This window comes from Lontra canadensis, unplaced genomic scaffold, assembly GCF_010015895.1.
Source record: "Lontra canadensis isolate GAN:19392208 unplaced genomic scaffold, GSC_riverotter_1.0 scaffold1, whole genome shotgun sequence".
Classification (NCBI taxonomy): Eukaryota; Metazoa; Chordata; class Mammalia; order Carnivora; family Mustelidae; genus Lontra; species Lontra canadensis.
The window spans coordinates 1,070,808-1,098,376 of NW_022630995.1; the positions used below are offsets into that span (position 1 = coordinate 1,070,808).

At 40.7% G+C, this 27,569-nt stretch overlaps 1 protein-coding gene across 2 annotated transcripts; it reads right to left on the reverse strand.

The window, feature by feature from the left end:
- Positions 1–663: 663 nt before the first annotated feature.
- LOC116881632 (vesicle-associated membrane protein 8-like) lies at positions 664–27,569 on the reverse strand. Of its 2 annotated transcripts, XM_032881590.1 has the most exons (6): positions 27,453–27,569; positions 24,266–24,336; positions 20,684–20,780; positions 19,171–19,272; positions 11,493–11,651; positions 664–1,169 (listed from the first exon to the last, which is right to left on the reverse strand). In XM_032881590.1, exons 1-6 carry the CDS (start codon positions 27,528–27,530, stop codon positions 1,032–1,034), a joined length of 645 nt encoding a protein of 214 aa, XP_032737481.1. In that variant the 5' UTR covers positions 27,531–27,569; the 3' UTR covers positions 664–1,031. The 2 variants fall into 2 exon arrangements, with proteins under 2 accessions (XP_032737481.1, XP_032737557.1); XM_032881666.1 differs by lacking the exon at positions 19,171–19,272.

Genomic DNA, 27,569 nt, shown 5'->3' on the forward strand with positions numbered 1-27,569 from the left:
AATTTTTTTTTTAAAGATTTTATTTATTTGACAAAGAGTGAGCACAAGTAGGGGGAGCATCAGACAGAGGGAGAAGCAGGCTCCCTGCCAAGCAGGGGGCAGGATGTGGGGCTCGATCCCAGGACCCTGGGATCATGACTCGAGCAGACACTTAGTGAATGAGATACCCAGGTGCCCCCCCAACGAGTGATTTTTAAAACCAACTTTAGACTTCAAGTTCCTACTTAGGAGATACAACTCATGAAGTGTTAACAACCGCAAAGTGAAGTTGGATGCTTTGGTTGTTAGAAATCTTAGTGATTTGAGGTTATTGGATGAAGTGTATCACGTGGGGGGATAAAAAAGGTTGTTAGGGTGGTAAAATAGGACTTGTGACTTATTAGGGAAATAATACAGCCTTGTAATTTAAAAATTTTTATCCAAGGAAATGTCTAGTATAAAACAGTGGGTTGAGCTGTCATTTCAAATGAAAGAATATGTAGAAGAGGTGAATGTCTGTTTTTGGACTGTGTACTCGTGTTAAGACTCCTATTTCTAAGGAAATTAGAAGTTCACAGTCATTTTTTTCCTAAGGAGTAAGATAATAGAGATTTAATGCCACAAACGCAATCATTTTTTTCCCTAGGAAGTAATAGTTAACAGATAGCGCTATGTGGTAGATATAATGCTATGCGGTATTGCTATCAGCTCCATTTTACAGATGAGGAGACAAGGGCACAGGTTAAATAACTGGTCCAGAGTCACCCAGCTGGTATGTGGCTGAGTGGAGGGTTAAGCTTCAGTGATGTGATTCCACGGTTTGTGCTCCTCGTCTTGACGAAGGGACGAGAGGCTGGGAAATAGCTGGAAGTGGGAACAACAAATGGGACTGCAGCAGGGACGAGGCCCACCGAGGCACGAGGAAGGACATCCAAGCCCCGCTTCCTGCAGTCTTCCTGCACCAGAGGATACTTTCGTAATTGCTGGTTGTGGACTCCTCTGTTTACACGTAACCATTTATTGGTAATTGCTGGGCACAGGGAGGAAAGGGGTCAGGTTGGTATCACATTCATACTTAGAAGAATGATGATGATGGAGAGGAGAATGACCACAGTGATGATTATGACCTTTCTGAAGTGTTTCCACCACATCCTCCTAAGAGCCTTTCTTGTTTTTTGGGATTCTTTGGCCTGAAATAAAAATGAACACAAACATCATGTTTTCTTTTCTGTATGTGGATTCGTGGGCACACCCCAGTCCTCCTCAGAGCTGTCTGAAAGCATAGCCTGACCTTGGTTTTGACCAGTCTCAGAGTCTCAGTAAGCGTGAACAGCTTTTACGGTATGATCAATGCACCAAGATTCCAGACGCCCTCCCTACTGTGTTCAGCTGGGCTTGTGTGAGCTTTGTTAACTCCATGACCGCGACCAGGTTACTCACTCTTTGAGCTTCAGTTTCCTCATCTTCACTTATAAATCCCTTACAACCCTATTTAAAATCGCTACTCCCCACCCCCATGGTGAGCCTGGGTAGCTCGTTGGTTAAGCAGCCGACTCGTGATTTCAGCTCAGGTCATGATCTCAGGCTCATGAGATGAAGCCCCGCGTGGGGCTCTGCGCTCTGCATGGAGTCAGCTTGAGATTCTCCTGCACCCTCCCTCTGTCCCTGTCCCTGCTCACTTACTCTCTCTAAAAAAATTAATTCATTAAAGACATTGCTACTCCCCTCTCCATCCAGAAAAATAATATTCCCCTTCAATACATTATTTTTCTCTAGAGTACTTACCTCTTATCTAGCATTATATAAATTTTTATTTTTTATCTTTTTTTTTTTAGAGAGGGAGAGAGAATCTTAAGCAGGCTCTGCTCTCATCATGGAGCCTGACATGGAGCTCGAGCCCACGACCCTAAGATCATAACCGGAACTACCGAAATCAAGAGTCGGATGCTCACTGACTGAGTCACCCTGGTGCCCCACATTGTGCAAATTTTACTTATTGTCAAGAAAGTGAGCTTCATGGCGGCAGAGGTTTTGGTACGCTTCACTCACCGCTACATCACCAACAGTGCCTAACACAGAACATTCTTCTGCTTTTCTTCAGCACCTGTACATTGCTATTGAGAAATGTGGTGCTATTCTAATGGCCAAGCCTTTGTGTTTTCTCTCTGAAAACTAAAATCTCTCTTCCCCTGCTTGATGTTCTTTAATTTCAGGATTACATAGCCGGCTATGGTCCTTGTTTTGTTCATTCAATCTGGAAACTCATGTTACTTAGTTCTAGGAATGTTTCTTGTATTACTCTGATTTCCTCCCCTTTGATTCCTTCATGTTCTTTTTCTGAAACTCCCATTATTTTTTTTTTTAGATTTATTTATTTATTTGATGGAGAGAAAGCACAAGTAGGCAGAGAGGCAGGCAGAGTAAGAGGGAGAGGCAGGCTCCCTGCTGAGCAGGGAGCCCGATGTGGGGCTCGATCCCAGGACCCTGAGATGATGACCTGAGCCAAAGGCAGAGGCTTAACCCACTGAGCCACCCAGGTGCCCCTGAAATTGCTGTTATTCATATGTTGGATCTCTCAGACTAATTTACTGTCTTCCTTATCTTTCCTCTTTCTCTCTTTGCTCTCCTTTCTGAGAGAGTATCTCGACTTTATATTATAATAATTCCATTCAATTTTAAATTTTTACTATTGTTTTTATTTCCAAAAGATCTCTTTTGTCCTATGAGTAAGCTTTCATGTGTTTTTTTATCCTTATTTCGAGGATGTATTACCTTCTGTTAACTTTTCTGTAGACAGAGATTGGGGAATGGTCACCATATTCAAAATACAGATATTCAAGATCAGGTTTTTCACTTAATCCATCTGACTTTAATATGCTGGTCACTCTGGCCTGAACTGCACATGGTGTCTGAGTTTAGAGCCTCTCTGATATTGTCTTTAAATAATATTTATTATCCTTTGTCAGGGGTAGGGAGAGGAAGCAATATGGCTGTAAAACGTGGGAAAGGCCCTGCAGGTAACATACTCCTTTTAGAGCCTTTATACTTGGTCTCTTCTTCTCAGACTTAAACACTGCATGTCTATGCTTACATATACCATGTTCTCCACTTTCTGATCCCTTCCAAGGTTCTATGACCCGGATCGGCTTGCATCTTACTGTCTTCTCTACCAACTTGCTAACGAATACTCATAATCCATTTTCTAGCTTCCAAAATTGTTGACATTTCTTACCTGTTGTCTTTTCTCTTGTTTCTTTCTTTTTTTTTTTTTTTTTAAGATTTTATTTATTTGACAGACAGAGATCACAACTAGGCAGAGAGGCAGGCAGAGAGAGAGAGGGAAGCAGGCTCCCTGCTGAGCAGAGAGCCCGATGTGGGGCTTGAACCTAGGACCCTGAGACCATGACCTGAGCTGAAGGCAGAGGCTTAATCCACTGAGTCACCCAGGTGCCCCTTTTCTCTATTTTCTTTTCTTTTCTTTTTTTTTTTTTTTTTGAACTCACTTATTTTACCGTAGGGAGTGTGAGCAGGGGAAGGGGCAGAGGGAGAGAGATAGGGAAAGAATCCCAAGCAGACTCTGGCAGAGTGTGGAGTCTGTCACAGGGCTCAATCCCACCACCCTGGGACCATAACCTGAGCCGAAATCAAAGAGAAGCTTAATTGACTGAGCCCCCCAGGCACCTTTCTCTTGTTTTTTTATACATTATACATGTGTTATTATTACACATTATACATTTTATACGTTGTTTTATACATTAAAATCCCTAATTATTGCTTTACCTATCAATTTATTAGAGTTTTGAGAGTATACCAAAATAAATGTACCTGTTTAATCTGCCAAATTATAATTCATGACCCATATTTACCTATAGACTGACTGAGAGAAAGCTTATGGGCCTAGTTTTTATTAAAAAGCCAAATCTGTTTACTAAGAACATGCAGTAGAGTCTTTTACATAAAGATCAAGAGAAAAGAGAGAACCAATTTTGTTAAAATAGAGGTTTTAGTGAGAATGATTATGTGCTGTGTGAAAATATTGTGAGAAAAACTAAAATACTTTAGTCAAATATTTTATTGAGCTACTTCTATTCAGTTGGCTTCAAAGAGAAAGTAATTTTTTTTCATGTAATCAGGCATGCATAAAAGTGAAATTTGTTTGGAAGGTAAGGCCGTAGGGTGAAATAAAATCTCTTAAAATTTTTTTGGGGGGGGGGCCATATTTTCATAGTGTTTAGATGTTGCCACTTTCCCCATAAGAAAGACATGTAATCTGGGGCTCCTGGGTGGCTCACATGGTTGTGCGTCTGCCTCGGCTCAGATCATAATCTCAGGGTCCTGGGATTGAGCCTCCAGTTGGGCTCTCTGCTTGGGGGGTGTCTGCTTCTCCCTCTCACACTGTCTCTCCCCCTGCTTGTGCTCTCTCTCAAATGAATAAGTAAAATCTTTTTAAAAAAGGACATAATTTAATGAGAAATTAAAAGATCTAGCGATATGGTGGATTAGCTAACCCCTCAACCCTCCTGCCACTATTACTACTCAGAAGTGCTAGATAAAATATAACAAGCAAACTGAAATTCATAGCTGAATTTGGAAGAAAGTAAGGCCTGTTGCAGGAACCTAGAAGAGCAGTGAAAAATTGCACTTATGGTGCAGCTCCTCTGTATTTGGGAGGGTGAGGATGTGGCTTCTGTCATCCGGGGCTTGGGGGTTCACTGTTCATCGGTACAGCAGGCTAAACTCTGGGCTTACGTGAGGCAATGGAACTATACCGAATTCTCCTCCTTCCTGTTAACTAAGCTCAAAACTTGGGACTCCTTCTCAGCTCTTTCTCACCCACATTCAGTCTGTCCGCAGTTCCAATTTGTGGCATCTTCAAAGTATATGCAGAATCCAAGCACTTCTCACCACTTGTACTGCAATCAATGGTCATTTACTATTACCTAAACCGTTACCGCTTTCTCCTTTCTTTAATTTTTTGCTGAAACTCGGACTTTTTCTCTGAAGTAATTTTCCAACTACCAAAAAACTTCCTTTAGACTTTCCTTTACGGCAGATGGGACAAAGACAGCCAACTATCCACAGAAGACTTGACTCCCCCTTCCGTCACGTGGAATTGTTGCTGGCAACCGTCACTCTGATCACAGGCCACATTTCTCAGGCTCCTCACCCCACCCTACGCTGCGTCCCTCTCTGCCTCTTGCACTGAGGCAAACTATCAGACTAATTCTTACCAATAGGTTGTGGGTAGAAGTGATGGGTCTCACTTTGGGGCTGAAGTGGACGTAAGTGAATGTGCTCCCTCCGCCCCCTGGTTAACCATCTGCTACTGGAAACTGAAAGACGCCGAGCTCCAAGGCAATGGCAGAGTCACAAAATGGGAAAGCTTGGGTTCCTGGATTACCATGTGAAAGTATGCCCACCAAAAACTGTCTTAGACTGTTTATACAACCGAGAAGTAAACCTGTTTAGTTAAAACACTGAAAACTGATGTATGTTGGTACAGCTAGTGTTTCTCTAATATCTCAGTTGGTCGGATGAGATGTTGTTATTACAAGAATCTGAAACATGTGGCACTGGTTTAACCAGGGTTGGTAAACTGTGAAGAAACGGCTATTTGGGGCTGGAAAGATAAAGACCTATGCTCTTCAGAATAAAATATCTGATGGTTTTGTATCTCCTATGACAACTTGGAAGGTGAACAAATTGCCCATTGAGTCTCACTTTGGAAGAAACTGTTGGAAAACAATGGTAGTGGTGTGACTTCTCGTTTCTGACTGCATTTATCAAGGTACCAAATGACCGATTTGCAAGAAGAAATGAAAAAGGAATAGAGAGGGTGCCGAAATGTGGAACACTGAAACACTGGATAAGCTGATGTTTTTTTGGTCCAAACAGTAGGAAATAAGATTGAAAAGGTGGTTAATGACAAATGCCCCTTAAGATTCTGCCCCTCCTCAATAACAAAAACCCACAAACCCATTCAAAATTGGGCAAAGACTTGAATAGACTTTCTTCAAAGACGATCTATAAATGGCCAATAAGCATGTGAAAAGATGGTCAACATCATTAGTCATTGAGGAAATGGAAATCAAAATGAGATGCTAATAAAAAAAATGAGATGCTAGTTCATACCCAGTAGGACAGCTATAATTAAAAAAAAAATTGTAGGAGAGGATGTGGAGAAATTGGAACCCTCTTACACTACTGGTGGGTATTTTGGGGTACCCTCTTACACTACTAGGTTCAACCACTGTGGAAAATAGTTTGGAAGTCACCTCAAAAAGTTAACACAATTACCATATGACCTAGCAATTCCACTCCTATGTATACACACAGAGGAATTGAAAAGTTTTCAAACAGAAGTTTATATACGAATGTTTGGGGCAGTATTACAATAGCCAAAAGGCAGAAACAACCCAAATGCTCACCAACTGACGACAACTGGATAAGCACGTAGAGACGTATCCATACAATGGAATATTACTCAGCCACAGAAAGGAATGGATTACTGGCGCATGCTGTAACGTGGATGAAGCTTGAGAACACGCTACATGAAAGAAGCCAGACACCCAATAGATCATATGATTTGGTTTACATGAGATAGCCAGAATAGGTAAATCCGTAGAGACAGAAAGCAAATTAGTGGTTCCTAGGTGCAGGGGAATAACTGATGAATGGGTATGAGGCTTCGTTTTGGGGGATGAAAATGTTTTGGAACTAGTAAGATGTTGGGTATACACTTTATGAATGTATTAAACGCCACTGAATTATATACTTTAAAGTACTAATTTTACCTCAATTAGAAAAAAAAAGATTCTGGGGCGCCTGTGTGGCTCAGTCGGTTAAGCATCTGCCTTCAGCTCAGGTCATGATTCTGGAGTCCTGGGGTTGAGCCCCGTGTCATCAGGGAGTCTGATTCTCCCTCTGCTCCTCCCCTAGCTCCTTCTCCATCTCGCTCACTCACTCTCAGAATAAAAAATTTTGAAAAAAAAAAAAAAAAAAAAGATTCTGCCCTGCACTAGAGATAAGATTAAGGGTATAATAAGGTACCTACCCAAGCCTTATGGCCTCAAGGTACTTGTCTTTAAATTGAGAGGGAGGCATGAGGGCGCAGAAGCAAAGAAATAACCAGGTTTCAGAATATTGTCCAGAAAAGAACCTTACATGTGGCTACAGGCATTGGAAAGAACTAGAAGCAAAAAGATTAGAAATCATTAAGTTTCGAACAGAATTAAAAATAAACCAAAATCTGTTCCTTTGAAAAGACCAAAAAAAAAAAACTTGATTAAAAAATTAAGAGTTTAGGAAGGAGGAAATTAAACCAACCATAGGCACAAGATATAAAAATTATATAAGAATGCAGCCTCACATGGCATATAGTATACAGCTTTTATACACTGAGAGAGTCAGTCTTTTGAGGCCACAAAGGTAAAATTATAAAACTGAATCCAACACACACGTTTAATGTGCAATGTATCATATTAACAAGTTTAAGAAGAAAAATCATCTCAATGTAAAAATAGCATTTGATACAATTCAACCTGCTTTCATGATAAAATTTCTTGGCATATGAGGAATAGGGAGGAAGTTGTATAACTTGTTACAAAATATCAAACTCTGAATGTAAATGTAATACTTCATTGGGAAGTGTTAGAAATAATTTTTTTTTCTAAAGATTTTATTTACTTATTTGACAGATGGAAATCACAGAGAAGCAGGCAGAGAGAGAAGAGAAAGCAGGCTCCCTGCTGAGCAGAGAGCCCGATGTGGGGCTCCATCCCAGGACCCTGGGATCACGACCTGAGCTGAAGGCAGAGGCTTTAACCCACTGAGCCACCCAGGCACCCCGAAATAATCATTTTAAATTGAGAACAAAACAAGTATTTCAGGTATCACCATTTCTATTCATCATTTTCCTGGCATTGCTAGCTAACATAGTAAGACAAGCAAAATAATAAGTAAGTAAGTAAGTAAGTAAATAAGTGGAATCTAGCTGGCTCAGTTGGTAAGGCATATGACCATTGAACTTGGGGTTGTGAGTTCGAGGGCTGTGTTGCGTATAGAAATTACTTAAAAGTAACATCTTAAAAAATATATATATATTGGAAAGGATGAAAAAATACAGTCATTATTTATATATGATAAAATTTCTATGTAGAAAATGCAAAAAAATCCATAGATAAACAATACTTTCATGAAAAATTTCACTAAGATTTAGGATACAAAGGCAGAATGTAAAAATTGATTATGTTTCTATTAATCAAAAAAAGCTTTTGAAAGATCTAGAAAAATGAAGACATGTAGCATGTTCAGAGGTGGGACAACAATATTTTAAAGATGTCAATCCTCCCCATATTAACGTAATTCCAGCTAACACCCCAACAATTTGAGTGTGTGTCACCTAAGATGTAGGTTCTAAATTTTGCTGAAAGAGAGAATAAGACTTGCCCACACAATTTTCCTAAGGTAGAAAGTAACTTGCCCTATAAGATATTAAGGCTTCTTATAAAACTTAAAAAAACCATAGTATAAAACCATAGTAACTAAAACAGTATAGTACTGGTCCAAGGATAAAGAAATAGACCAGTAGAATACTTATATATAAATTAGAAGAATGAAAACATGATATATGATAGGGTCGGCATTACAAACCAAAGAGGAATGGCTGAGCTAGTCAATAAATGGTGTTTGGGCAAACTGGTTTTTCCAACAGAAAATAATAAAATTTTGATTACTATCTCACACTATGTGCAAAAATAAAATTCCAGATATTTTAAAGATCCATGTTTAAGGGGCACCTGGGTGGCTCAGTCAGTTAAGCATCTGCCTTCGGCTCAGGTCATGATTCCAGGGTCCTGGGATCGAGCCCTGAGTCTTGCTCCCTGCTCAATGCAGAGCCTGCTTCTGCCTGCTCCTGCTCTCTCTCGGCATTTCTGTTGCTATCTCTGTCTCTCTCAAATAAATCAATAAAATTAAAAAAAAAATCCATGTTTAAGAAGCAGGATTTAAAACTTTAAGGAAACAATATGAGTATCTTTATAACCAGGAGAAAATGAGTTTTTTTTAACATATTTTTATTCCTTTATTCATTTTGGACTATATTCAAAAGAATGAAACTGAACCACTGTCTTACACCACACACTCAAAATGGATTAAAGACCTAAATGGGAGACCTGAAACCATAAAACTCCTAACAACAACAACAACCATAAGCAATAATTTCTTGGATATTAGCTTTAACAACCTATTTATGGATATGTCTCCTTAGACAAGGAAACCAAAGCAAACAAACTCTTGGAACTATGCCAAAATAAAAAACTGTTGTTTAGGAAAGGAAACCATGATACTTGCATTTTTAAAGAATCTAGTTTCAGTGTGGAGGATGACTGGAATAGAATTGAACTAAAAATAGGGAGAACGAGGGGCACCTGGGTGGCTCAGTGGGTTAAAGCCTCTGCCTTCGGCTCGGGTCATGGGATCGAGCCCCACATCGCGTTCTCTGCTCAGCAGGGAGCCTGCTTCCCTCTCTCTCTCTGCCTGCTTCTCTGCCTAGTTGTGATCTCTGCCGTCAAATAAATAAAATCTTTTTTAAAAAATTAAAAAAAATAAAAATAGGGAGAAATTAAATAGAGGGAAGACAATAGTTAGACAAGAAATAATAGTGCATGGATTGACACAGTGAGTGGCACTGGGATGGGCAGAAAGTGGAATTTAGCCATTCTGTGGGTTATTATCCAGCAATGAAAAGGAATAATATATTAACACACACAAACATGAATATCAGAAAGCTATTAGTAAGTCAAGAAACCAAGCACAACGTGTATTTTATAATTTTATTTATATGAAATTCTAGAAAAGAACACTATAGCGACAGAAAGGAGATCAGTGGTAGGCTGGGGTCAGGGGTCGGGGAGGGTCAACTGCAAAGGACAGTAAGGTTTTTTTTTTTAAGGTTTTATTTATTTGACAGAGATCACAAGTAGGCAGAGAGGCAGGCAGAGAAAGAGGGGGAAGCAAGCTCCCTGCTGAGGAGAGACCCCGACGTGGGGCTCGATCCCAGGACCCTGAGATCATGACCTGAGCCGAAGGCAGAGGTTTTAACCCACTGAGCCACCCAGGCGCCCCAGTAAGGAAGATTTTAAGATGAAAAAGCTATTCTATAACTTGACTGTGGTTACACAATTGTACACAAGTACCACAGTTCATCAAAGTCTATGATTAAAGTGGGTGAATATTATTTTATCTAAATAATATCTTAATAAGTTGTTTCTAAAAGTGAAAAAATGAGACCAAGAACAAAAAGATTTAGGAGGTAGAATTGATAGGACTTGGTGAGTATAAAGTATGTGTATATTTTGTTTTACATGGTGGCTGTGTTTCTCGAAAAGATCTGTAAAATTAAATTTTAAAATGCTCTAAGGTATTCAACCCTTACTGATTGCCTTAAAAGTATTTGCTAATAGAGAATTTTGAACATATGCAAAATGGCATAATGAACCCTATATACTTGACATCCAGGTTTTTTTTTTTTTTTTTAAGATTTTATTTATTTATTTGAAAGAGAGCATGAGCTGGGGAGGGGTGCTGAGCGAGAGGGGGAAGCAGACTTCCCCCTGAACAGGGAGCCTCACTTGGGGCTCAATCCCAGGACCCCAGAATCATGACCTGATCCCAAGTCAGACACTCAACTGACTGAGCCACCCAGGCACCTTCAACATCCAGTTTTAACAGTCGCCCATTTATGGACAATTTTGTTTCCTTTATACCCCATTCTACTCCTGAACTATTCTGAAGCTAATCTCAGACATTACATAAATTCATTTGAGATATTTTAATATGTATCTTTAATAAGTAAGGACTCTTTAAAGAACAGTATCATTATCACACTTAAGAATTAATGATACTCCTTAAGTTATCTAATATCAGGTCAGAGTTCAAATATCTAATTATCTCATGAAGTTGCAAATTTTCATTTTTATTGTTTGAGTCAAATTCCAAATAAGGACCACACACTGCAATTGATACACATCCTCAACCCATTTTTTGGTAACTTCTACTTCCCTTGCAATTTATTGACTAACCTGTGTACTTCTTAATGTAAGAAATGCATCTGCTGGGGTGGCTGGGTGGCTCAACGGGTTAAAGCCTCTGCCTTCGGCTCAGGTCATGATCTCAGGGTCCTGGGATTGGCCCCACATCAGGCTCTCTGCTCAGCGGGGAGCCTGCTTTCCCCTCCCCCTCTGCCTGCCTCTCGGCCTACTTGTGATCTCTGTCAAATAAATAAATAAAATCTTAAAAAAAAGGAAATGTATCTGTTATGCTGATAACTACCTACTATTTTAATGGGCTTTTAATTTTCATTGTTTTATAAAAGAAATTTTAGTTGCATTCCAATAATTTTCTGACAAAGCCATAATTCGGCAACATAGGATGATCCCACAGTATCCCTGGTATGTACGTGCGTTTGGCCGTTTTGAGCCCACTGAGATACCAAGACAGGTGGCACCACTTACAGTTGTCTGGAGATCATCGGTTCTATCAGTGAAGATACTCAATCTGTTTTCGCTTTCCAAAATTTCATCAATATTTTGGGACATAATATTTTTTACATCAGTTACTTGACTCCTCAGTGTAGATATCGGGGTATCATCTTGATTTTTATTGTATTTCATCTATACAGAAGTGAAAGATAATACAAATATTATTTTCTATAATTGAAATCTATTACAATATGTTGTACAAATTGAACAAAAGTGTCAAAAGTATATTTCACTTGCTTTTCAGCATAAGAAATCAACCAAGCTTCAGACTGTCCCACCTTAATCTTGCTGAGAAAAGGGTCTGGGGGTTGGACCGGAGATCAATATTTCAATGTATACAATCAGTGGTGGAAGCTTTTTTAAAAAAAGTTATTTATTTATATATTTATATAGTGTTTTAGAAAGATGTTTTAGGGTCACAGTAAAATTGAGTGGAAAGCAGAGTCCTCACCTACTCTTGTCCCCTCCAGCCCCCTGCCCCCAGCTCCCTATGAACATCCCACATTACAGCGGTGCATTTGCTGCTATGGATGAGCCTCCGCTGATGTCTTCTCATCACCCAAAGTCCATGGTTTACATCACCGTTCACTGCTGGCGCTGTACATTCCCTTGTGTGGACAAATGTGTAATGACAGGTGTTCTCCATTACAGTATCACACAGAACAGTTTCACTGCCCTATTAGACAATGATTTACTTTTAAAAAAAGATTTTATTTATTTATTTGTCACAGACAGAGATCACAAGTAGGCAGAGAGGCAGGCAGAGAGAGAGGGGGAAGCAGGCTTCCCGTCAAGCAGAGAGCCCGATGTGGGGCTCGATCCCAAGGACCCTGAGATCATGACCCGAACCGAAGGCAGAGCCTCAACCCTCTGAGCCACCCAGGCACCCCAATGATTTACTTTATTGATTCTCCTTTGTAGATTGTATAAACTGATGTGACCTTATCTTTTTTCTGCTCTAAAAATGATGTGCTGCACTGGTTCACACCTCCCTTCTCCCTAAGCCCTAGCAACAATTGGTCTTTTTCCTGTCACCACAGCTTTGTCTTTTCCAGAATGTCACATAGTTGGAACCAAGTAGCCTTTTCATATTGGCTTTTTTCACTTATTAATATGCACTGAAGATTCCCCCATATCTCTTCATGGCTTCCTTGCTCATTTCTTTTTAGTGTTGAATAACAGTCAGTTGTCTGGATGTACCATAGTTTACCTATTCACCTACGGAAGGTCAGTCTTGGCTCTTCCATGTCTTGGCAATTATCAGTAAAGCTGCTCTAACACGTGCATGCAAGCTTTCGTGTGAATAGCAGGGTTGCGACTGCCGGAGCGCATGGTAAGTGTGTGTGTAGTTTTCTAAGAAACTGCCAAACTGTCTTCCACAGTGACTGTTTCATTTTGCATCCCACAAGCAGCGAGTATGAGCTCCTAGTCAGCATCAGGTTCTGGCCCAGGGTGAATTTCGGCCTTTCTGTATGTGTGTAGTCTATCTCACCGTCGCTTCGATTTGCGATCCCCTAATGATGCAGGATGTGACCATCTTTTCATGTTTATCTGCTGCCTGTACATCTTCTTTGGAGGCATCTATTCAGCTCAGTGGCCCATTTATTTTTAAAGACTTTATTATTTATTTCTTTACTTTTTAAAAGATTTATTTATTTATTTGACAAAGAGAGAGATCACAAGTAGGCAGAGAGACAGGCAGAGGAAGAAGCAGGCTCCCCGTTGAGCAGAGAGCCCGATGTGGGGCTCGATCCCAGGAAGGCAGAGGCTTAACCCACTGAGCCACCCAGGCGCCCCAAGATTTCATTTTTTTTTTTTTAAGATTTTATTTATTTATTTGACAGACAGAGATTACAAGTAGGCAGAGAGGCAGGCAGAGAGAGAGGAGGAAGCAGGCTCCCTGCTGAGCAGAGAGCCCGATGTGGGGCTCAATCCCAGGACTCTGAGATCATGACCTGAGCCAAAGGCAGAGGCTTTAACCCACTGAGCCACCCAGGCGCCCCAAGACTTCATTTTTTAAAGTAACTTCTGCATCCAACATCCAGCTCAAACCCACAACCTCAAGATCAAGAAGTCGCATGCTCTACCGACTGAGCCAGCCAGGTGTTCCCCTTGGCCCATTTTTTTATCAGCTTGTTTATCATCTAATTGTTGAGTTTTCAGAGTTCTTTATGTATTTTGGATAACAGATGTATCTTTTGCAAATATTTTCTCCCAGTCTGTAGTTTTATCAGATGTGTCTTTTGTAAATATTTTTTTTCCAGTCTGTGGCTTGTCTTCTCATTCTCTTGACAGTTTTTTGATCTAACCTGATAATCTGTGTCCCCAGTTAAGAGCAATAATGAACTGTATGTAGACCATTATTTTTTTAGACCATTAATTTTTAACGTGATTATTGATATAGTTGGACTAATATTTACCATATTTGTTACTGTTTTCCTTTCATTGTTCTTGTCCTTTGTTCCTCTTTATATCTTCCATTTTATCCATATTAACAAAAATGATCTCTACGAGAGTGTTCTATTAAAAAAGTAAGCCGTAGCTGCAGAACAATATCAAATCATAGCTTATTGGGCACTTAATATGTGCTAGGTACTGTCTTAACCACTTCACACATATTAACTCACTTAATTCCCAAACCACCTGATAAAGTAATATTTTTGTCATCTTTTATTTTCTAAAGAAGAAAACTGAGGGGTGCCTGACTGGTGCAGTTGCTAGAGTGCTTGACTCTCGATCTCAGGGTCTTGAGTTCAAGTCCTGCATTGGTTGTGGAGTGCACTTAAAATTTAAAAAAAATTAAAAAAATTAAAATTAAATAAAAAAAATTAAAATTAAAAAAAAAAAAGAAAACGGAGACTGAAAGTAATAAGGTATCCAAATTGTTACGCAGCCAAACAAGGACAGTCAAGCTCCAGAGATTAAGCCTTTAACCCACTGCATTAATGACCTCAGTTTTGTGAATTTAAAAGTTATGTATAAACTTATGTTATATATATTATAAACATATGCATATAAAATGTATATTCTCATACATTTATTATATATTTGTCTATATGCATATTTATATATAATTCTGGAAGGTTACACATTAGGCTGTCTGTTAAGAATGCTCACTTCAGGGGATTTGATTGAGATTGTAGGAGACATTCATATTTTGCCTTATATATTTTGTGTTATTTTACTTTATTAATAAGCCTTATTTTTAAACTAAAAAATATTAAAAACCTCTGCTCTTTGGCAAGTTATCAAATTCACCTTTTAAAAAAGATTTTATTTATTTGAGAGAGGGTGAGAGAGAGAGAGAGAAAGTGAGCATGAGCAGGGAGAGGGGCAAAGGGAGAGGGAGAAGCAGACTCCACTGAGCAGGGAGACCGACTCGGAGTTCGATCCCAGGACCCTGAGATCATGACCTGAGCCACACAGGAGCCCCTCAAATCCACCTTAAACAGAACTCTGATCTTGCTGGTTACTGGAGCATGCAATTTACAGCTGATGGTCTGTGAGGGGCTCGCTAGGTACGTATAGAAAGAAGAGGTTGCTAGTTGAATTGTGTCCCTCGCCTGAAGATATGTGCAATTCCCAACACCAGTTGGCTAGGAATGTGACCTTCCCGGGAAAAAATGTCTTTGCAGATATAATCAAGTTCAGATGAATGGTTCGTCTTTTTTTTGTTCCTTTTTTTTCTTTCTCTCCTTATAAAAAATGCTTCATCTTTTTTAACCTGAGGGAATCATTTAAATTTTGTTAAGATAATGTATTCATAGTCCATTCATTGGCATTCAGCTTCTACACACACATACACACACACATATTTAAATTTCTCCAAACTATTTTTATTTTGTTAACTACTGTGTAAGAAACTCAACTTTTTTTTTTAGAAATTCAACAACTTTTATAAAATTTTCTACAGATTTAATGCTTACCTTAGTTTATAAATGTTAAACAGAAATTTCTTTGACGTCAGGTGTGTTAACTGCTCGAAATGTGCATATTTTCATATGGTAACTAGTTTTCAGGGAGCTATGTCAATATATTTTGGCTGTGTTGAATCTGCAGAATTCTTCATAAGAAAATTTATGAATTTACTATAAAAGCATCTATCCTTAGTTATTTTTCAGGCATTGTGGTGGACACAGCCTATGGGAAACCCAATGCATCACATTCTTGAAACCTCCCCCCGCAAGTATGACTTGTTTCTAACTAATAGCAAAGATGATGGGGGTGTCACTCCTGTGACTATGTCACATATAAAATTTAGTAAACTGGTGTAGGGAGACTCCTCTGGTGCCTTTGAGAAGGAAGCAGCCATATTGAGACTGGCAAAGCCGCAAGAAACTATTATCAGTCTCTAGGACCTGAGGGTGTCCCCTGGCCAACAGCCAGCAAAAAGCTGCATCCTTTAAGGAAATGAATCCTGCAACAGGTTCTCAATGAGCCTGGAAGCTGAATCTTCTCGAGCTCCCAGATGAGAGTATAGCTTGTCCGATAACACTCACCACAGCTTTGGGAGACCCTGAGAGGAGAACCTGTTATGTGAGGTCTGGATTCCTGACTCACATGAACTATCAGATGGTAAGTGTGTGCTGTTTTAGGCTGCTGATTTGTAAGAGAATATAATATAATATAATATAATATAATATAATATAATATAATACTAAAAAGGTATACTTAGAATATTTTATTATGGAAAATTTCAAACAAACACAAATGCAGAGTGAACAGTATAATCAATCTCTATGTACCCATCACCTAATATCAACACAGTCAATCTTGTTTCATCTGTACTACTACTGATTCCCCCTTCCCCAAATGTATTATTTCAAAGCAAATCCCAGACAGTATATTATTTTAATCTGTAAACACCTCAGTTTACATATCTAAAAGATATGACCTCATTTTTCTTAAAAATAAAACCACAACATCATTATCACATCTACAAAAATTTCTTAATATCATCAAACATCCAGTTTGGGTACAAATTTATAAAAAATCATAGTTTTTAGTTTTTTTTAAATGTTTGTTTTGTTGATCCAGAATCCAAAGTCCACATTTAGTGGATATGTGTCTCTTTTAATCTATGAGTTCTCCTTAACTTTTTCACTGTTGCAATTTATTTGTTGAAGAAATTGGATTCTTTGTCTTGTAGATTTTCTCATATTCTGGATTTTGCTGATTGCTTTGATGTGGTATCATTTAATGTGGTCCCTGATTTCCTGTAAACTGGTAGTTGGGTATAAAGGCTTGGTCATATTCAGGTTTGATGTTTTGGGCAAGCATACTTCAGACGTGTGCTGTATACTACTCATTGTATAATAGTAGGAAACATAACTAAAGATCGATCATCTCCCTTATTGTGACCCTCGGAATAATCAGTGGGTTTGGGTGTCTTGAGCCATTTCATCTGTTATGAAGTTCTTCATCAGCTTTTCACCTAATATTTTTAGTCATTGATGATGACTGCTCAGGTCCATGATTTCATCAGCGATTATAAAATAGTAAAATTTATCACCTCTTCTTTGTTTATCAGCTGGAATACATCTATTAAGACCAAAAAAACCTTTTCCCTACCAACTACTTGTTTTCTTTGAGGTACAGTTCAAATAGGAAAGTCAGAACAGATTGAGTCTTTTATTTATTGGTTTCTAGAGTGATAAGATAGATCCTTAGTATCTTCCAGAGTTGACTGGTGAGGAATTATTTCGTCTTTGATAGTATCTAGAACTCATGGAATTTAAGACATTTGATATGTTACAACCCACTGCAGTTACTATTCTTTACGATGTTCAAGTTATTCCATCACTGACCAGTGTTAGCCTTTTTAAGTTGGTTCCTAAAGCCTTTGACATGAGCACAGTGAATTTTGGTAGCTTTCTTGTTTCTGGTATGACAAAGTACTTCTGGCTTACATGTTTCCTCCCTGATATCTGCAGTCAGGCCTGGTTCCTCTAGTGTAAAATGGTATTTAGAGACTATAATCTAGATGCTAAGGGGGCACATTGCTCCTGGGTTGCTTGCTATTTCTAATGTTTTGCAGTGGATAGGCTAGGAAATACTTTTTTTGAGAAAATATATCATGAGATACATTTTCAATGAAAAAATTCTTGGGGTGCCTGTCTGGCTTAGTTGGTAGAGGATGTAACTCTTGATCTTAGGGGTCATGGGTCTGAGCCCCACATTGGGTGTAGAGATTACTTAAAAATAAAATCTTAAAAAAAAAAAAGAAAAAAATTCAGTATTTAATTTTCAATTAAAAATTTTCACTATTTGATTTTCTTTTAAAAAATATTTAATTTTCAATTAAAATTTAGGATTATAAGGTTTCACTTAATTCTTTGACTTTATATTTGCAACTCTTACTGAAAATCTTGATTCCTAATGACATTAACATGATTACTCAAAGTAATATATCTATATAAACCAATTTTAGAATAGCAACACCAATGTTATCACTAACAATGTGGTACTTGAAAATAAATACTTTAAGATTTATTTTTAGTTCTTCTATCATTAGGGTATAATCTCACTAGGAATACACAATCAAATTATAGTGTTTTAAAGTCACTTGAAATAAATTTTCACTGTCTTTCGAGCCATCAGCTCAATACACAATTAGGTTCTTGTTTTTTTTTGCTTTTGAGTTTTCGGGATCACTTTAAAATTAAAAAAATTATTATGGTAAGATATACATAACAAAGTTTATAATTATAATGATTTTTAACTATCTAGCTCAGTGGCGTTGAGTATATTCACATTGTTGTACAGTTACCACCCCACCCCCACCATCTCTAGAACATTTTCCATCTTCCCAAACTGAACCCATTAAACTCATTCCCAACTCTGTACCCATTAAACACTAATTCCTCCTCATACTTTTCCCCCAGGCTCTGTCAACAACCATACTACTTTTCGTCTCTATAAATCTGACTACTTTAGGTATTTCATATAAGTGGAATCACACAGTATTTGTTCTTTTGTGACTGTCTTATTTCACTCTGAGGACAACTATTTAAATACTTAGTAGTATTTAATAATTATGTAAAATATTTACATGGTTCCATTCCAAAGTCAAATCTCCAAAACAAGTTTCATTCAGGGAGGCCTAGTTTCTATTCTTGTCCCCTATCCCTAAATAGGCAAAGATTAAAATGTTTGTGGTTTATCCTTTTCTTGCTGTCATCCCTTTTTTCCACTATAAGCAAACAAAAACACATATTTGTATTTATTCTCTCTTTCTCAAATGGTTGCAAATAAGAATGGTAAACAAATAATAGTATACCGTACAAACTTTCTCTCTCTTGCTTTATCCACTTATCCATATATCAAGGATGTCATTCTTTATCATTATATAAAGATATAAATTCTCAATTCTCACTCATCTTTACAGCTCTTATCTCCTAATTCCAAACTGTTCCGTCAGCTTTCATACAATGTTGAGGAGTACAGCTGGAGGGGCGCCTGGGTGCCTCATTGGGTTAAGCCTCTGCCTTTGGCTCAGGTCATGATAACAGGGTCCTGGGATCGAGCCCTGCATCAGGCTCTCTGCTCAGCAGGGAGCCTGCTTTCCCCACTCTCTGCCTACTTGTGATTTCTGCCAAATAAATAAATAAAATCTTAAAAAAAAAAAGGAGTACAGTTGGAGGTTACATACCATATACTTTCCTAATACTTGTTGAAAATCTGCAGCAACTGCATTTGAAGGAGAAAAATGTTCTTGCGACATCAAAGGATTTCTCAGAAAAGTTTCACTAACCTGGGGACATTAATGGAAATATTTAACCTATATAGATAATTTCAACTGGCGAATCACAGAGCAAATGTTTATTTGAAGCAGAGTCTGGCAGAAATGTGAAATAGAAGAATATTCTATTGCCACACCATTTCTAGCTTTTTGGTGGCAGGGTGTCCTTTCCAATCGAAGATGCTGTTATGTACGAAACCTGTGCTTGCCCGGTCTTCTCTGTGGCTCTCGCACAGATCACAAGCTCAGGCAGTGAGGCTGCAAATACCACTCTGAGTCTTTGGTATGCCTGCGGACTCAAAAGCAAGAGCAGGTGCTCACCTCTGGCACACAAAGAAGGAGTCCATGATGTTTTCTAAGTAAGTGTTTTTCGTTTTGCCTTCCTCCTCCCCCACTCCAAAGCCATTCAACGATGAAGAAACAATCCCAGCGGAATGTCATGGTACTATCTTTCAAACCCTTATGGTTTTTTTTTTTTTCTGTTTCCAAACGCTTATGGTTGTCATAGGATATTTCAAGGTCTCAAGAAGGAATTCTTGCAATTGTTCGTACTCAGTGTTGCATTCCCCAGCAACGGTGGTAAAGCTCAAATGTTTTGTCACAATAGCAGAGAGGGAGGAAAATTAGGATAATTTTAAATAGTCACTTAAATCGCTAACAGTGGTTAGCATCTACACTCTAACAGTTATTCAAGTGTATCTGAAGAGTGAATTTCAGTATTAGTCCTTATAATCCTTGATTCTATATGTGGTTACAGTTTGAGTTGTGTTAAAGCAAGACAGTACACTAATTAAATATATGCATGTTTCATGAATTTGGAGAATATCTGTTAGTCACTATAGTATTGCTGACTGATTTTTTCCATTAATGTTTTTTACTTATTTTTTATTTTAGGAAAGATCTGTTTACTTATTTTAGAAAGAGCATGCATGATTGAGGGGGAGGGACAGAGAGAGAATCCCAAGAGGACTCCCCGCGGAGCAGGGGAGTCTGATGTGGGGCTTGATCCCATAACCCTGAGATCATGAGCTGAGCCAAAATCAAGAGTTGTATGCTTAACTGACTGAGCCACCCAGGCACCCCTATTTGTAAATTAAATACACATGCTATTGAAATGGTAAAATAAATATTAGTAAAGTTTAATTTCTCTCTTAGTTTGAAAGAACAAGATAAATACAAAGAGAGAGTCTAATGGATCTGTGTGGGCAGTCTTTGCAGACCTTGCTTTAGGGTTGGGAGAAGTGTGGAAACAGGGCAGATGAAGGATAAGGGTAAGAAATCTCTGAAGGTCATTAATAGCTCTGCTTTATAGACAAATGATCTGCTTTTAGTTATTGACACTCTTACTAGCACACTATAAAACAGAGACCTCATAATTTCAATCACTGAGAAAGTCCTTAAAGTAGTATAAGAAATTACTTACGTTTTTAAGAAATGCAGATGGTGTTATGGTATCCAAGGCATTGTCTGTAGCACATAGGTAAGTGATTCCATCAATAAAGAGAGTATGGTAGACAAAGCTTTGAAAAGAATACATTAATTTACATGATAACATTGAAGAAATTAAGTACCCTTACAGAGATACTATTTTCAAGCTCTCAGTAGTATACAAGCTCTGTAGATAACTTTTTATAATGAGAACTAGACAATCTTTCATATATATGAAAGATTAAATTATGTTAAATAAAAACTATAAAATTAGAATATGTATTTAGGATGTCATCAATAAAATAAAATACAATCAAGAGAAAACTGTATCCATTTATTTATCTATCTATATTTAAAATGGCCTTGGTAGGGGTACTTGGGGGACTTAGTTAAACATCTGTCTCCACTCAGGTCATGATCCTGGGGTCCTTCAATACAGCCCCCTGCTCGGCGGAGAGTCTGTGTCTCCCTCTCCCTCTGACCCTCCCCAAAGGCAGGGCTTGTGCTCTCTCTCTCTCAAATAAATAAATAAAATCTTTAAAAGATGGCTTTTTATAGCTAGCACTCATTCTAAGAGTGAATAAAGATTGTCATTAAAAAAAAAAGATTGTCATCAAATAGAAAATGCTATGTTCACTGATTTTTACTTTCCCTGTATCTTTAGGTAGACACATTTAATTTTGGAGTTTCTTAGCTTTCTATTATGATAGATTAGAATTTAAAAGTTATAAACAACCAATACTAAATATTCTGAGGAACACGATGAACTGGAGAGGGGGAAATTAAACTTCCTTATAGTATGTGATAGTGTATCTTACCTGACCTTTTATGCCTTCTCAGAGTCACATATTAAGAAGCTAGAAGACTCTTGGAAAGTGCCTCCATTTTTACTGCCCAACAATCCAGAAAATTTAAAAATACGGCAACAGAAATAGTTGCTTGGTGCCTAGATTTTAATCTTGTCATTCTGAACATTCTATATCCAAATGGCTAGCAGGCAGTAGACCTGGAAAAACGTTAAATTGGATATACACAAAAATGACGAATCTCAGAAACAGGGAAAAAAGATAATCCCAGAGGCAGAAAATTTAAAGTATGTGCCTGCCCTTACCATATAAATCCTTCATATCATATCATGAATATAATGTGCTACGAATATTTTTAATGATTATATTGATTGATACACATAACCTCCACTTGGAAAATTTTTTTTTTAAAAATATTTTATTTATTTATTTGACAGAGATCACAAGTAGGCAGAGAGGCAGACAGAGAGGAAGGGAAGCAGGCTCCCTGCTGAGCAGAGAGCCCAATGTGGGGCTCGATCCCAGGACCCTGGGATCACGAGCTGAGCCGAAGGCAGAGGCTTTAACCCACTGAGCCACCCAGGCGCCCCGGAAAATATTTTTATTCTAAGTTGTGAGGAGTCTTTTTTGAAAAAGAGTTGCTAATTCTATCATCTCTCTGAAAGTTATATATGTGATTTGAATAAGTTGATATTGGATGTGAGGGAGGAAATATTCTAAATTTATGCTTAGTATGTTATTAGTGAGTGACGTTCAGAAGCCATCTTAAAAGTTAAAAAACTTGAATACCCAAAGTCCAGGATACATTGTAATTAACAAAGGTATGAGGTAGTACCATTTATCTATCATTCTCATATGCTCCCAGAAGAGAAATGCTATATAGGCATGTGTCTCTTCTAGGAAAGAAAAGAAAAGGAAAGAAAAGAAAAGAAAAAAAGAAAATGACAAACTGAAAACTTTGTCAAAATGGTTACCTGTCTGGGGGGAAGGGAGAACAATGTGGAGAGGAAAGGAATGAAAATTAGACTTCTCCCCCTTCTCCTCCCCCACTTCTCCTCCTCCTCCTCCTTCTCTTCCTTCTTCTTCTTTCTAAAGTTAGACTTCTTAAAGAAAACTTGTTTTTTTCAGTTTGACTTTGGAACCAGAAAACTTGTTTTTTTCAGTTTGACTTTGGAACCACATGCATATTTTGCTTAATTACAAAGGCTATTAAATCAAGGTTTGAGAGAGAAATCCTTGAAAATAAAAAACCATGATGACAACCTAACTTTGTATGGAGGAACCCAGAGAGATGATGGTGGCGTGGCTCCTATGGTAGGGCTGGAGGCGGTTAGATTCTGGATATTTGGAAGGGAAAGGCAACAGGATTTGCTGATGGATTGCGTTTGGATGTCAAAGAGCCAGAATTCGAGGGTCACAAAAGTTTCAGGCCTGAGGAACTAGAAAAATAGTATGTGGAAGTCTGCAGCGGGGGCAGCGGGGGCTTGGTTTTGGACATAAGTTTGAGATGCCCATGAGACATCCAACAGAGACACAGAATAGTCAGGTGGATATAGGACTTAGGAATTCAGGAAGAGATCTTCCAAAGATTCAAATCAGAATGCATAATATAGGAAAGCAAATAGTAGACGAGAAAAGAATCTCCTCTGGAAATCACGCTGGCTAATAAGTGAGAACAAAACTAGAATGTCAGCATTTTGTGCTCCCCAATCAATGAATGGCTCTAGGGTACAGGCAAGGAATATCACTGGCTGCTAGCATGTCAGAAGGAGATAGAGGTAGACAGATGTGCCATCTGATGGAAAAAAACACCTCTCGCCTTGTAAAAGGGATCCAGCCTGTGGACCCTGCTGCGTGAAGCATTGTCAACTGCATCTTGGATATACAGTTAGCAGAGCCAGAGAGTGGGAAACTACGCTCTGCAGGTTCCTCAATGGTAAACTATAAGGAAAGGAGAGGGATGGGTGGGGAAATAAAGATTAGAGAGATTTAAAAGACACCAAAAGAAAAAAACTAGGCAGGATCAGGCTCTTGTACCTGAGGTTGCATGTTTAGGTGATGAGGTGATGAAGACCCAAGGTTAAGTGCTGTGGGGGTCGGAATGCTGTGGATGGGACGGGGCACATGGTGGGGAGTTTTGGGGATGGCTGGCACTAGTCCGTATTTTTGGCTGAGGTGGTAGTTGGTGGGGAGATTCCCTTGTAAAGCTTCATAAAGCTATACTTTCGCTTGATGAGTTTTTGTATTTTGTCCTATTTTACAACATAAAGGTTAAAACAAACCTGCTCTTAAAAAAAAAAATGAGTCCAGAAGTAATAGATGCTCTTATTTCCCACCTGTTGTTTTACTAGTAAAATGGTGTCAAGATTGGTTTAGGCCATACCTTGTAACGTCCCAAGTGGCTTAGAGTGGTCTTATTAAAGATTTTTCAAGTGGAAGTTTCCTTTTTCATTAATGAAATATTTTGGGTATATTAAAAACAGTTTGAAAAATAAGACAACAAGAATACTTTAGACCCACCATCTGTTTAAAATGTTACAGATACGATTCATGTCCCATGGATACCCTTCCCCCATTTCATTTTTTCTCCCTTCCCTTTGGAGAGGTAACCACTATTTTGAATTTGGTGTTCATCACTCTCATTTGATCTTACACTTTTACATACAGTTCTCCTTTCTGAGGGTTCGAGAGCATGTGCAACTGACCTTATTTTCCCTAATGTCATTACTATTGTCAAAAAGCAAGCTGACTTCTATGAGAATAGACCTTACCTTCCCATCTGCATTATGGTCTTTGGCTCTGCTCTAAGAAGCACTAGTTTAAGCATGGTCGCCACTGCTTCCTAAAAATAAATGATCAGCATTTACTTTGTGGAACACTGTAGTGTCTTTAATTATTCTTCTCTCTAAATTTACCAATGGTCTAATTGGCTTATTAAAGACCAAGTGTTCACTAGGAGAACTAATGGGTGGTTAGTCATAATGTGTGGTAAGAAGCAAGTTATGAAATAGTCATTTGAATCTGAAGGAAAATATGAAAATTACACAGATATACATATAGTTGTGTGTATAGTTATATGTGTGCAAATACAGGTTACACGAATCAATCTTGAGTCACATCTGACACGTGGCTTTAAGGCTGGGTAGTGCTATCTAATCAAACATCTTTTCAGTGACCTCTAGTCACTGAAACTATACCTAAAAATGTTCATGGATTAAAAGTATTCAGTCCTGGGGGTGCCTGGTGGCTCAGGGTTAAGTGTCCAACTTTTGATTTTGACTCAGGTCATGATCTCAGGGTCATGAGATTGAGCTCTGTGTTGGGTGGGGTGGGGGTTCCATGCTCAACGGGGACTCTGCTTGAGATTTTCTTTCCCCCTTTGTCCCTCCCCTGTGTACATGCTCTCTCTCTAGAATAAAAACGAATCTTAAAGAAGTATTCAGCTTTCTCTGAATAACCTGAGCATTCCCCTCCCCTTCCCTCCCTTCCTCTTTTTTCTTCAGCATTCTTCTCTCTTCATTTTAAGATAAAAATTTTTATTCAATATTATTCACTGATTTCTTTCTATAAAACAAATAATTGTCGGGGTCCCTTATTTCTGTTTCTTGTAAGGCTCCTTCTCTGGGGGGAAATGTGCAAGGTGTTGACGATTATCCAGAATATCTCAAATACAGTTAGTTTTCTGGAGTCCTATTAATTTACCTTAGAAGTGTGAAAGGAACCTGAAGGTTACCTAGGAACATTTGAATAGCCACATTCCTTTTTTCTTTTCTTTTTTTTTTTTTTTAAATTATTTGTTTGAGAGAGTGAGAGAACAAGCACAGGTGCTTCGGGGTGGGTGCAAGGGCCGAGCGAGGGAATCCCGGGCAGACGCCGCACTGAGCCGGGAGCCCCACATGGGGCTTGCTCTCACAACCCCTTGATCTCCCTCTCCCCCCTTCTCAGAGAAAGAGAGCAAAGGCACATGAGCTGGGAGGGGCAGAGGGAGAAGGAATCTGAAGCGGACTGCGGACTGAGCGCAGAGCCGGAGGTAGGGCTCGATCCCACAACCGCAAGATCAGGACCTGAGCTGGATGTCAGAGGCTTCCCAGCAGCTGCACGCGCAGGACGCCTTCCTGTTCTGAAACACCAGGCCCCTTCCTGGACAGGCTCTGCCTCGGCTTTCACCCTGTCTCACTCCCTGTCTACGTTTCTGGAATGTCTGACTTCTCTCTCCTGCCTTCCTCATCTCCCACGCAGTTGGCCTCCAGCAATTCGGCTTCTGCCTCCACCGCTTCTTCCCAACTGCTGCCTGCAAGTCGCCGATCATCTTTTTTTTTTTTTTTTTTAAAGATTTTTATTTATTTTATTTGAGAGCGAGAGAATGAGCGAGAGAGAGAGAGCAGGAGCAGGGGGAGAGAGGGGGGAAGCAGACTCAAGACTGAGCAGGGCGCCCGACGCGGGGCTCGATCCCCGCACCCTGAGCTCTTGACCTGAGGCGACGGCAGAGCCACGCAGGCGCCTCGGGCGATCATCTAACGTGGAGCCAATGAGCACCTTTTAGATCTTGTTCAGCTGCTTCGGGGCACAAAGCACAGAACACATTCTCGGGACTCTCTTCTCTGGGCGTCCGGGACCCGCGGCTCTGGTCTAGGTCGCCCCTCTCTGTCCTCTCCTGACAGTCTCTGCTTCTTGGGCCTCTTCTCCCCTCACTCCCGGCTTCTCTGCGCTCTTCTACCGGCTTCAGCCACCGGCCGTGCCCCTCTGAGCGCGACCTAAACCGTCGGGGACGGACGTGGAGGACAGACACAGACTGGCCACTTCAGCGGGCAGCAACATTCAACTGTCCCCGGCGCCCTCTGTCCCCTTGAACCCCGACCCCCTCCCTCACCGCCTCGCTTCTCCACCTGGTTTCCATCCCGTTTCCCGCCGCCTGAGGAAAAACTCGGACAATCATCGCGTTGTGGACCTGAAGCTGACACGCCGTCCTGAGTTGTGTCTCCGCGACTCGGGACGGAGACTGAAAAGCACGTCGAGATTCGTCCTAGGCCTGACCGAGCTCCCTGACTTTCACGGTCTCTTCGGGATCCGCCCTCCTCCTCCTCCGGACCCCGCCCGCCTTCCCCAGCAACTGCGAGGACGCGGTCCCGGCTGGGTGACCGTGAGGACGCCGTCCCAACGGCTCTCCCGCTCCAGACCTCCCCCCACGTCATAACCGAGCAGGTTCTCCAGACACGCTCCGACCCTGCGGCCGCCCCGGGCCCCGCGCCGAGCCAGCGTCTCGGCCTTCCCGAGCTCATCCTCTGCGGCCGCACACGCTAGCCTGCGCCCCGCCGCCCTGACGCTCCCGCGGCCCCGCACGCAGCGCCCCGTTCCACGCGCACGGAGTCGCCGCTTCCCTCTCCGGCTCCGGCCGTCCTGCCTCACGCGGCCGCTAAGCCGCCGCCCCAGTACCCGTGCGGGGTCCGCGGGCCGCCGCCGCAGCCCCGCCCCGCCGCGAGCAGGGCTTTCACGCCGTGCGACAGCTGCGTCCGATCTCGGTCCTAACGGGACCGCGAGCTCATCCCGGCGCCACTCCGGGTCCCGCCTGTTCCTCGGGGCCGCATCTTCCGCAGCTCTACCCTGGACTATGCACCTACCAGCCGTCCCACAACTGCCTGCGGACGCGGGGGACACGAACTGTTGACGTGCCGCCGCAACTGCAACCGCGCGGGGCTGCCATGGCTGCCATGGCTGCCTGCGGGCCGCGTGCACCACCCACCCCGACCGCTGGGCGGCGCACGTGCGGCCCCGCCTTGCGGATCCGCCGCTCGCGGCTTCCGCGGCTTCCACAGGCCGGCGTCGCGCGGGGCGGGGCCTGTAGCCTCCACCTCCCGCTCGGGGCCGCCCGGCCGCGCGGCGTGGAGAGGGGCGGGCCCGGCAGGCACCTCCCTCCAAGAGGCGGGAGCCGCCGGGGCGGAGGTCCGGATGCGGGGGTACCTGATAGGAGCCGCCGGTCAGGGCCAGCTCGGCGAGGACCGCGCGGCCGTTAGCGACACAGCTGTAGGTGATCGTCATGGCGCGCGCGCCAGGGAAGGGACGGCTGCGGCCCGCCCC

Bases quoted from the DNA above. Each gene is read 5' to 3' on its own strand.
- LOC116881632 (XM_032881590.1), bottom strand. From the start codon at position 27,530: ATGACGATCACCTACAGCTGTGTCGCTAACGGCCGCGCGGTCCTCGCC. The intron at 11,652-19,170 runs GTATGTAACCTC...ACTTCTGTATAG, and splicing joins AAGTATTAGGAAAGTATATG to ATGAAATACAATAAAAATCA. The intron at 1,170-11,492 runs GTAAGTGGTGCC...TTTTTATTTCAG, and splicing joins CCGATGATCTCCAGACAACT to GCCAAAGAATCCCAAAAAAC.